At 38.1% G+C, this 12518-nt stretch overlaps 1 protein-coding gene across 2 annotated transcripts in view; it reads right to left on the bottom strand.

Annotated features, from left to right (window-relative positions):
* The window catches only part of LOC128687048 (uncharacterized), a 195726-nt gene that overhangs the window by 125645 nt on the left and 57563 nt on the right, over positions 1 to 12518 (bottom strand). For both annotated transcript variants that reach the window (XM_070082543.1, XM_070082544.1), the window contains exons 35-39: positions 11578 to 11714; positions 9543 to 9670; positions 3430 to 3636; positions 2963 to 3102; positions 2190 to 2326 (exon numbers count right to left, since the gene is read on the bottom strand). In XM_070082543.1, the coding sequence (XP_069938644.1) occupies positions 2190 to 2326; positions 2963 to 3102; positions 3430 to 3636; positions 9543 to 9670; positions 11578 to 11714 (749 nt within the window). The remainder of the gene's footprint in view (positions 1 to 2189; positions 2327 to 2962; positions 3103 to 3429; positions 3637 to 9542; positions 9671 to 11577; positions 11715 to 12518) is intronic.

The raw sequence follows: 12518 nt of genomic DNA, 5'->3' as shown, positions 1-12518 counted from the left end.
CTTTAGGTGCTTGTCCAGTGCCAGCTTGAAGACTGCCAGGGGTCTGTTGGTAATCCCCCTTATGTGTGCTGGGAGGCAGTTGAACAGTCTCGGGCCCCTGACACTTATTGTATGGTCTCTTAACGTGCTAGTGACACCCCTGCTTTTCATTGGGGGGATGGTGCATCGTCTGCCAAGTCTTTTGCTTTCGTAGTGAGTGATTTTCGTGTGCAAGTTCGGCACTAGTCCCTCTAGGATTTTCCAGGTGTATATAATCATGTATCTCTCCCTCCTGCATTCCAGGGAATACAGGTTTAGGAACCTCAAGCGCTCCCAGTAATTGAGGTGTTTTTTTTTTTTTATTATCACACCGGCCGATTCCCACCAAGGCAGGGTGGCCCGAAAAAGAAAAACTTTCACCATCATTCACTCCATCACTGTCTTGCCAGAAGGGTGCTTTACACTACAGTTTTTAAACTGCAACATTAACACCCCTCCTTCAGAGTGCAGGCACTGTACTTCCCATCTCCAGGACTCAAGTCCGGCCTGCCGGTTTCCCTGAATCCCTTCATAAATGTTACTTTGCTCACACTCCAACAGCACGTCAAGTATTAAAAACCATTTGTCTCCATTCACTCCTATCAAACACGCTCACGCATGCCTGCTGGAAGTCCAAGCCCCTCGCACACAAAACCTCCTTTACCCCCTCCCTCCAACCCTTCCTAGGCCGACCCCTACCCCGCCTTCCTTCCACTACAGACTGATACACTCTTGAAGTCATTCTGTTTCGCTCCATTCTCTCTACATGTCCGAACCACCTCAACAACCCTTCCTCAGCCCTCTGGACAACAGTTTTGGTAATCCCGCACCTCCTCCTAACTTCCAAACTACGAATTCTCTGCATTATATTCACACCACACATTGCCCTCAGACATGACATCTCCACTGCCTCCAGCCTTCTCCTCGCTGCAACATTCATCACCCACGCTTCACACCCATATAAGAGCGTTGGTAAAACTATACTCTCATACATTCCCCTCTTTGCCTCCAAGGACAAAGTTCTTTGTCTCCACAGACTCCTAAGTGCACCACTCACTCTTTTTCCCTCATCAATTCTATGATTCACCTCATCTTTCATAGACCCATCCGCTGACACGTCCACTCCCAAATATCTGAATATGTTCACCTCCTCCATACTCTCTCCCTCCAATCTGATATTCAATCTTTCATCACCTAATCTTTTTGTTATCCTCATAACCTTACTCTTTCCTGTATTCACCTTTAATTTTCTTCTTTTGCACACCCTACCAAATTCATCCACCAATCTCTGTTTTATCTCCGTTATGCGTGCCGTGAAAGCCCTCTGTACATTTTCCAGGTCTGCAATTTCACCTGCCTTGAAAGGTGCCGTTAGTGTGCAGCAATATTCCAGCCTAGATAGAACAAGTGACCTGAAGAGTGTCATCATGGGCTTCGCCTCCCTAGTTTTGAAGGTTCTCATTATCCGTCCTGTCATTTTTCTAGCAGATGCGATTGATACAATGTTATGGTCCTTGAAGGTGAGATCCTCCGACATGATCACTCCCAGGTCTTTGACGTTGGTGTTTCGCTCTATTTTGTGGCCAGAATTTGTTTTGTACTCTGATGAAGATTTAATTTCCTCATGTTTACCATATCTGAGTAATTGAAATTTCTCATCGTTGAACTTCATATTGTTCTGCAGCCCACTGAAAGATTTGGTTGATGTCCGCCTGGAGCCTTGCAGTGTCTGCAATGGAAGACACTGTCATGCAGATTCGGGTGTCATCTGCAAAGGAAGACACGGTGCTGTGGCTGACATCCTTGTCTATGTCGGATATGAGGATGAGGAACAAGATGGGATTATGTGTGAATGAGGTGAAAGTGTTGAATGATGATGAAAGTATTTTCTTTTTGGGGGTTTTCTTTCTTTTTTGGGTCACCCTGCCTCAGTGGGAGACGACCGACTTGTTGAAAAAAAATAATAATAATAGTAACTTGAAAAATAATATAAAAGAAAAGTGTTATTGAGAGAATTATATACAAGCTAAGAAAAATATACTGGAGCTGAAAACTGAGTAACTTTTAAAAGTTAATGCTTGCCAGGGGAACACTTACAACTTATAACACTGTCAGCATATGAATCGAGGGTTTCATATATTAATCATGCCTTGTATCATGCCAAAGCTTACCATCTTTGGTGATGGGTGTGAGTGCTGCAGTAACTCTAATAAGTATCTTAGCAAAAATATGCTTGTAGGATGGATCATCATTCCTCAAACTCCACTGCTGAATGGCTGATATACCAATAAATACACCACGCAAAAATCTATATAGGAGAGGAAATAAATATTCTTTGTAGTGATTCCTAAAAGCAATATGAAATCATATATGAATTACATGTGTATTACATATTATAAAACATTACTTGATACATGAAACCTACTGAAAGATAATCACATGAGTGGCTTTCAATCAATAATGTTTTCTTTGATCACATTGCTGCACAGTACATATAATATTCCCACCACATTCAGTCATATCTCCCCTATCTGAGGCCATTCCAGATAAAGCCTTTTGCATACTTCCCACTCTAGAAAGAACCCCCTCAATATATCTGGTCTTGGTTGTTCTAACACTGTATAGTCTTAAATACTGCCTTTAAATTACCATACCCAAAACTCTTAACATAATCATTTTTACCAAGGCATCAGTTCCCATTCAGCTGATGAATTCCAAATCCTTCATCTCAGGCTAACTCTCCACATATATTAAAGTATGAACATAATCAATACAGCCTATTTATCTCTTTTTTTGCTCATCTACACATTTCTGGGACTTGCATCCTATTGTCCAATCCCACCAGCCCTACAAAAGCTGCAATAGGTGGCATATGTCTGAAATAGTTTTTATATACGTGTACAGCTTCAGGTAACGAGTTTTTTTACTTATTCTTAATCCTTACTTCTGCAGAGTTGATAAGTTCCTCAACTCGATCAGGAAAGGGTTATTGATGAAAGGCTTTTCAAACTGCTGAAGATTCAAAATCTTTAATTTTTCAGTTAGATGATCAAGACTGAAGTAGATCTTCATCCAGTTGATGGTCTGAAAGTAGAAGTGGCAGCTGTCTCTTTCTATTATACTTACTTATGCAGTACTGGAGTATATTTTAGATATATCTAGGATACTGTATTTTATATTCCTTTTTACAACTGCAGATGTTAGGAAAAATTATTACTTAAAAAGATAAATAATAATTTAATAAAACTCATGTAGAAAATATTCTCTGATTCAAAAAATTCTTCTCAAAAAGAAAATGCCAATGCATTTATTCATATGTAAGTCAATTTATGGGAATATTTATGGAAATGTAAGCAATATCATCTTCGACAAGTAGAAAATAAAATTCTAATGAAGGAATTCAAAACTCACTACGCCAGTCATAATGTGTGAAGTATTAAACAGTGGCTTCACATCTTCATAGAGTGTCTGGAACTGAACGGAGCAAAGCAACTCTTGAAGAGCTTTCCAGTCTTCAGCATGAAGATTTGGATGAAGTAATGATTTATCCACTCCTATTTGACACATCTCATCGTAAGCCACAGATGGAGACATTCCTGATGCTAAATTGTAGTACATCTGCAAAATAGCACATTTATATACATCATTAATTCAAAAGAATTTTTTTTTTTTCCAACAAGTCGGCCGTCTCCCACCGAGGCAGGGTGACCCAAAAAGAAAATATTTTCATCATCATTCAATACTTTCATCTCACTCATACATAATCACTGTTTTTGCAGAGGTGCCCAGAATACAACAGTTTAGAAGCATATATGTATAAAGATGTACAACATATCCCCCCCAAACTGCCAATGTCTCAAACCCCTCCTTTAAAGTACAGGCATTGTACTTCCCATTTCCAGTACTCAAGTCCGGCTATATAAAAAGAATTGTATTATGTAAAAATATTAACATTAACACCCCTCTGAAGGAGGGGTGTTAATGTTGCAGTTTAAAAACTGTAGTGTAAAGCACCCTTCTGGCAAGACAGTGATGGAGTGAATGATGGTGAAAGTTTTTCTTTTTCGGGCCACCCTGCCTTAGTGGGAATCGGCCAGTGTGTTAATAAAAAAATAAAAAAAAAATATCGTACAAAATAGAAAATAAAATTAAGAAAGAAAGAGATGATTGTGGATGTTATGAATGAGAAGAAGCTGGATGTCCTGGCTTTAAATGAAACAATGCTGAAGGGGGTGGGAGAGTTTCAATGGAGAAGAATAAATGGGATTAGGTCAGGGGTTTCAAATAGAGTTAGAGCTAAAGAAGGAGTAGCAATAATGTTGAAGAATAAGTTATGGCAGGAAAAGAGGGACTATAAATGTATTAATTCAAGGATTATGTGGAGTAAAATAAAGATTGGATGCGAAAAGTGGGTTATAATAAGCGTGTATGCACCTGAAGAAGAGAGAAGTGTAGAGGAGAGAGAGAGATTTTGGGAAATGTTGAGTGAATGTGTGGAGAGTTTTGAATCAAGTGTGAGAGTAATGGTGGTTGGGGATTTCAATGCTAAAGTGGGTAAAAATGTTATGGAGGGAGTAGTAGGTAAATTTGGGGTGCCAGGGGTAAATGTAAATGGGGAGCCTTTATTTTATGAAAAAGAGGATAAATAAATATACAAGGTATGATGTAGCACGTAATGAAAGTAGTTTGTTAGATTATGTATTGGTGGATAAAAGGTTGATGGGTAGGCTCCAGGATATACATGTTTATAGAGGGGCAACTGATATATCGGATCATTATTTAGTTGTAGCTACAGTTAGAGTAAGAGGTAGATGGGAAAAGAGGAAGGTGGCAACAACAAGTAAGAGGGAGGTGAGAGTGCATAAACTAAGGGAGGAGGAAGTTCGGGTGAGATATAAGTGACTATTGGCAGAAAGGTGGGCTAGTGCAAAGATGAGTAGTGGGGGGGTTGAAGAGGGTTGGAATAGTTTTAAAAATGCAGTATTAGAATGTGGGGCAGAAGTTTGTGGTTATAGGAGGGTGGGGGCAGGAGGAAAGAGGAGTGATTGGTGGAATGATGAAGTAAAGGGTGTGATAAAAGAGAAAAAGTTAGCTTATGAGAGGTTTTTACAAAGCAGAAGTGTTATAAGAAGAGCAGAGTATAGGGAGAGTAAAAGAAAGGTAAAGAGAGTGGTGAGAGAGTGCAAAAGGAGAGCAGATGATAGAGTGGGAGAGGCACTGTCAAGAAATTTTAATGAAAATAAGAAAAAATTTTGGAGTGAGTTTAACAAGTTAAGAAAGCCTAGGGAAAGTATGGATTTGGCAGTTAAAAACAGAGTAGGGGAGTTAGTAGATGGGGAGATGGAGGTATTAGGTAGATGGCGAGAATATTTTGAGGAACTTTTAAATGTTAAGGAAGAAAGAGAGGCAGTAATTTCATGCACTGGCCAGGGAGGTATATCATCTTTTAGGAGTGAAGAAGAGCAGAATGTAAGTGTGGGGGAGGTACGCAAGGCATTATGTAGAATGAAAGGGGGTAAAGCAGCTGGAACTGATGGGATCATGACAGAAATGTTAAAAGCAGGGGGGGAAATAGTGTTGGAGTGGTTGGTACTTTTGTTTAATAAATGTATGAAAGAGGGGAAGGTACCTAGGGATTGGCGGAGAGCATGTATAGTCCCTTTATATAAAGGGAAAGGGGACAAAAGAGACTGTAAAAATTATAGAGGAATAAGTTTACTGAGTATACCAGGAAAAGTGTACGGTAGGGTTATAATTGAAAGAATTTGAGGTAAGACAGAATGTAGGAGTGCGGATGAGCAAGGAGGATTCAGAGTGGGTAGGGGATGTGTAGATCAAGTGTTTACATTGAAGCATATATGTGAACAGTATTTAGATAAAGGTAGGGAAGTTTTTATTGCATTTATGGATTTAGAAAAGGCATATGATAGAGTGGATAGGGGAGCAATGTGGCACATGTTGCAAGTATATGGAATAGGTGGTAAGTTATTAAATGCTGTAAAGAGTTTTTATGAGGATAGTGAGGCTCAGGTTAGGGTGTGTAGAAGAGAGGGAGACTACTTCCTGGTAAAAGTAGGTCTTAGACAGGGATGTGTAATGTCACCATGGTTGTTTAATATATTTATAGATGGGGTTGTAAAGGAAGTAAATGCTAGGGTGTTCGGGAGTGGGGTGGGATTAAATTTCGGGGAATCAAATTCAAAATGGGAATTGACACAGTTACTTTTTGCTGATGATACTGTGCTTATGGGAGATTCTAAAGAAAAATTGCAAAGGTTAGTGGATGAGTTTGGGAATGTCTGTAAAGGTAGAAAGTTGAAAGTGAACATAAGATAAGATAAGATTTCGTTCGGATTTTTCACCCCGGAGGGTTAGCCACCCAGGATAACCCAATAAAGTCAGTGCGTCATCGAGGACTGTCTAACTTATTTCCATTGGGGTCCTTAATCTTGTCCCCCAGGATGCGACCCACACCAGTCGACTAACACCCAGGCACCTATTTGCTGCTAGGTAAACAGGACAACAGGTGTAAGGAAACGTGTCGAAATGTTTCCACCCGCTGGGAATCGAACCCGGGCCCTCCGTGTGTGAAGCGGGAGCTTTAGCCACCAGGCCACCGGGTGATGAGGGTATCAAATGATTTACATAAAGAAAAATTGGATATCAAATTGGGGAGGAGGAGTATGGAAGAAGTGAATGTTTTCAGATACTTGGGAGTTGACGTGTCGGCGGATGGATTTATGAAGGATGAGGTTAATCATAGAATTGATGAGGGAAAAAAGGTGAGTGGTGCGTTGAGGTATATGTGGAGTCAAAAAACGTTATCTATGGAGGCAAAGAAGGGAATGTATGAAAGTATAGTAGTACCAACACTCTTATATGGGTGTGAAGCTTGGGTGGTAAATGCAGCAGTGAGGAGATGGTTGGAGGCAGTGGAGATGTCCTGTTTAAGGGCAATGTGTGGTGTAAATATTATGCAGAAAATTCGGAGTGTGGAAATTAGGAAAAGGTGTGGAGTTAATAAAAGCATTAGTCAGAGGGCAGAAGAGGGGTTGTTGAGGTGGTTTGGTCATTTAGAGAGAATGGATCAAAGTAGAATGACATGGAAAGCATATAAATCTATAGGGGAAGGAAGGCGGGGTAGGGGTCGTCCTCGAAAGGGTTGGAGAGAGGGGGTAAAGGAGGTTTTGTGGGCAAGGGGCCTGGACTTCCAGCAAGCGTGCGTGAGCGTGTTAGATAGGAGTGAATGGAGACGAATCGTACTTGGGACCTGACGATCTGTTGGAGTGTGAGCAGGGTAATATTTAGTGAAGGGATTCAGGGAAACCGGTTATTTTCATATAGTCGGACTTGAGTCCTGGAAATGGGAAGTACAATGCCTGCACTTTAAAGGAGGGGTTTGGGATATTGGCAGTTTGGAGGGATATGTTGTGTATCTTTATAGTATGTGTATGCTTCTAAACTGTGTATTCTGAGCACCTCTGCAAAAACAGTGATAATGTGTGAGTGTGGTGAAAGTGTTGAATGATGATGAAAGTATTTTCTTTTTGGGGATTTTCTTTCTTTTTTGGGTCACCCTGCCTCGGTGGGAGACGGCCGACTTGTTGAAAAAAAAAAAAAAATTAAAAACTACAAAATACAGTACAATTTCACTGAAGGATGTATCCCATTTCCATTTTCACTCCACAATATAAATTTGAAATGAAGTTAGGTCCTGGAATACATAACTGACACATTCATAACATTAAGTTTTTCCTATTAACTTTTCCAGATAATTTTTTTCAAGCAGAAGGCTTTTCCATGAGAGACTTTAAACATCGCATCCCTCGTTTACTCGACGAATTTTTGCAAATTAGTTCACAACCAAATTTTTTTAGAGGAGGTAACATCATATGAATCATGCAGCCTACTGAAGTTAAGATATTATTAGTACTGATCACCACACCAGCACATACCAGTGAACGTTCAATGATGTTATATCCCAGGGAATCTTCAATGGTTTTACATGTATGTACCAACTAGCTAACATTACATCTGTTGTGTTTTATTTTTTACCCTTTGACTGTTTCGGTCGTATATATACGTCTTATGAGCCACCGTTTTTGACGTATACATTCTCAAATTCTAGAGGCTTCAAATCAAGCAAGAGAAAGCTGGTGGGCCCACATGTGAGAGAATGGGTCTGTGTGGTCAGTGTGCACCATACAAAAAAAAACCCTGCAGCACGCAGTGTATAATGAGAAAAAAAATAACTTTGACCATTTCTTTTAATTAAAATGACGACTTTGTGGTCTTTTTCGTATAGCATTTATGGTTGTATTCTCATTGTCTTGGTCTCATTTGAAAAAATTTAAAACATATTATAGAAGTAGAAGTGATTTTGATTGGTTTTAGTAAGAAAAGAACCTTGAACTGGAGCTCTAAGTAGGGAAAATGTTTGATTTTTGCCGATGTTCAAAAGTAAACAAATGATGTCATTTTCCAATAAATGTCCAAGTAGTCATTCTAATATGCAGTCATGAATGGGTTGACATTATATATACAATTATAATAATATTACAGTAGTCTGCATAACAGTAAATCTTTTATTTTTTGTTTGAATAAAAATTCAGAACAAAAAGCAAGAGTAATATCAGAGGGGCCTGGAGACATGACTGATGAACATAGAAAATGTTATTTTTTTAGAGTCAGGAATATCTGCACTGTTCATTCCAGACCCTATTTTGAAATTGCCGTATTTTTTAATTTTTGTGAAATTGGCCAAATTGCAAATTTTTGACCACGTTACTGGGTAGTTGAAATTGGTAAATGGGCAGCTTCTTGTACTCAATCGATAGAAAAAATGGAGTTCTAAAGAAATAGCTATGAGTTTGGTCAACTGGAACAATGGAATTAGCCGAAAATAGGGCTCAAAGCGGGCGAAATCGCCGATTCGTAAATATCGCCAAGGTCGCTAAATTCACAAGAGTGAAATTCCATCAGTTTTCCATCAAATTTCATTCTTTTGGTGCTATTACAATCGGGAAAAGATTCTCTATCATTTCATAAGAATTTTTTTTTTTTTTTTTTTAAATTTTGCGACACCAGGAGACACCTCAGGATTTGGGGTTGTGACAGTCAAGGGTTAAAACAAGGGATTAGCTATGCAGCTAAAACATTATACAATAAGTTATGAAAAGCCAGGTTTTGTTGGTGATTTAGACTAAAATGAGAAAGAGAAATATGAGAACCTAGGATAAGACATTCATGAAAAAATAATAATGAAAAAATATTAAAGGAATGAAATTAAGATGAGTACACAAACAAATTCTCAGAAAAAAATTCATTCACTTACAAATGAATGATAATCAGCAAAGCCAGTACTATGTGTGTCTTCAAAATGAGGTTGGACAAATTTTGAGACAGTTTAGGCTTTGAGAAATTATCAGAACAGTTTATATAGTATTTCTGCAAAGTAGCAGATAAACACATGTAGAACTTCTCCAAAGTAAAGAACTACAGAACACAAATGAAATACAACATACCTCTGATTCAGGGAACCATAATATCAAAGCCACAAGATTGGATATCCTTGGAGCAACCAGACTGTAAAGTGCCTCCACAGTGCCTAGACCATTCAGTAGCATATCTATATCAAGAACTCCAGTTGAACCTGTCAAATATATGAAGCAGTTAATTTCTTATCAAGCTTAAAAAAATATAACCACTGCAATTATGTATTATCCATACTATCATATAGTCGGACTTGAGTCCTGGAAATGGGAAGTACAATGCCTGCACTTTAAAGGAGGGGTTTGGGATATTGGCAGTTTGGAGGGATATGTTGTGTATCTTTATACGTATATGCTTCTAAACTGTTGTATTCTGAGCACCTCTGCAAAAGCAGTGATAATGTGTGAGTGTGGTGAAAGTGTTGAATGATGATGAAAGTATTTTCTTTTTGGGGATTTTCTTTCTTTTTTTTTTGGGTCACCCTGCCTCGGTGGGAGACGGCCGACTTGTTGAAAAAAAAAAAAAAAAAAAATATAAAAATACTGAAACATCTTACAGATTTACATAGAAATAAAATAGTTGTACAATACTCAAAAATATATAAGATATACACATGCAAATATATATTTTTTTCACAATAGTATTATAAGAGGATAAGTTGACACATTTTTTGCTGTGAATCACAGGAGTCACATGATAGGCTCATTTTATTAAAAATTTTTACATCAGTTACTTTTTTCTTTTTTACACACTGGCTGTCTCCCACCAAAAGATATCCGCACTCCTCCTTCAAAGTGCAGGCATTGTACTTCCCACCTAAATAAATCAGCCAGTACACATACATGCTGACAGACCAAAAGAAAACTCATGAGTGTTGTAAGTAATTTCCATTCCTATAACTATTACTAGACTATCCCCATACTATGAAAAACTGCTTATAATCAAATTCAAATCAAATTTCCAAATTTTTTTTAGATCATTGTACAATAATTAGAAAGCCCATAGGATACACAGCATTTTGCAAACTTAGACTAATACTAAAACTATAGTGGAACCTCGGCACTCGACCAAACAAACACAACCTGCCAGAACTTCGCTGTAAACTATTTTGTTTTTGCATTTTTTTTAAATTATTTGTATAAATAAGTCACCATGGGGCCTATGAAGAATAGTGATAACAGCCAACCAAAGCAAAAATTGGTTGGGAAAAATTCATTTGATACTCAAACAGATCGGCACTCAAACAGCCTTCTGTAATGAATTAAGCTTTAGTACCGAGGTTCCATTGTATATATTTTTTTAAGTGGATCTAGTTAAAAATAATAAAATTACCAGTTACAAGATCACTCAATAAAAATAACAAAATGTCACTGATAAGTTATAAAAGGTTGAATGGTACTAGTTTATGAGTGTGCTAGGACATGTTTCCATAAGACACTTACTGTCCATGTTTACTCATCAGTAAAATGGGTATCTGGGTGATAGTCGACTAGTGTGGGTCACATCCTGGGACAAAATTGACCTAATTTGCCCAAAATGCTCAGCATTAGAAGTGGCTTTGTATATAGTAGTATGTCACTGTTGTCAGCTAGGCCTGTATACCTTGTACATCTTTTTTTTAACATGTCGGCCATTCCCACTGAGGCAGAGTGACCCAAAAAGAAAGAAAAAACATTCAACATTCAACACTTTCACCATTCCTCATACATAATCACTGTCTTTGCAGAGGCACTCAGATACGACAGTTTAGATGTTCCTCCAAACTGCCAATATCCTAAACCCATCCTTTAAAGTGCAGGCATTGTACTTCCCATTTCCAGGACTGAAGTCTGACTAACAAGTTTCCCTGAATCCCTTCACAAAACATTACCCTGTTCACACTCCAACAGCTCGTCAGATCCCAAAAACCATTCGTCTCCATTCATTCCTAAACATGTACATGTACTTGTAGAAGATATTATTATCATCATTATTATTATTATTAAGTTTATGATATACAGCTGCAGACTCTGAGGTTACCTCTACATGTAGGCCTGAATATTTGCATAGTAAACTAAAGGCTCATACCATTAATACTTTCTGCAAGATGAAATGCCAAATTGTACACCAAGCCAGCTGCAGGCACAATATAGTGGTCACCCTGGTACATCCTCACAGTGTCCAGTCCAAAGCCTGTAGCTATAGTCAGCACCTCCTTAACTGGCCTGCACAATTACAAGTAATGTACTGCATCAATACTGGTAAATACCAATACAGTATCACTAAAAAAATAGAATACAAGAAAAGCATAAAATGAAGAGAAACTTATTAACATAAGAGAATTATTTATCAGTCCTCAGGAAACACCTCAGCTCAATCTTACTGATATACACTGTACGTTATCTATATCAAGCACTAAGCCCCTCTATATTATTCAGTGAAAGTAACGATGGAGGTTTGACCTTTAGTCTGAGAATCGTGAGACACAAGCCATGTAACTGGGAATAAATAAAGAGAAGATATTTACAAATTAGTTACCGCAACTCTTAATTAAGTCATTTGATTTGGCATATACATCAAAGTTAATCTGCATTCCAGGAAAAAATGATTCAATGGAAATCTTTCTTTCAGTATCTTTCAGTATCCCACTGAAGCAGGGTGGCCAAAAAGAAAAACAAAAAGTTCTCTTTTCAACTTTAGTAATATATACAGGATAAGGGGTTACTAGCCCCTTGCTCCTGGCATTTTAGTCGCCTCTTATGACATGCATGGCTTACAGAGGGAGAATTCTGTTCCACTGACCCATGGAGATATACTGAGGATATATACAGTACACAGCTTACCCTGACTTATAAAATCTGCATTTATGACAATATTTTTCTGGTGATATAGACCCCCCCTTCCCAAATTATTTTCTTTTGTAGCTCACATTTTCAACAGTGTGATGCAGATTCCATGATTCATCTCAAAACAGAACCAATCCAGAAGCAATCAAGTTATTAGCACAAAATAATTATATTATAATCAAC

This window comes from Cherax quadricarinatus, chromosome 7, assembly GCF_038502225.1.
Source record: "Cherax quadricarinatus isolate ZL_2023a chromosome 7, ASM3850222v1, whole genome shotgun sequence".
Classification (NCBI taxonomy): Eukaryota; Metazoa; Arthropoda; class Malacostraca; order Decapoda; family Parastacidae; genus Cherax; species Cherax quadricarinatus.
This window is presented reverse-complemented; position numbering and strand designations above follow the sequence as displayed.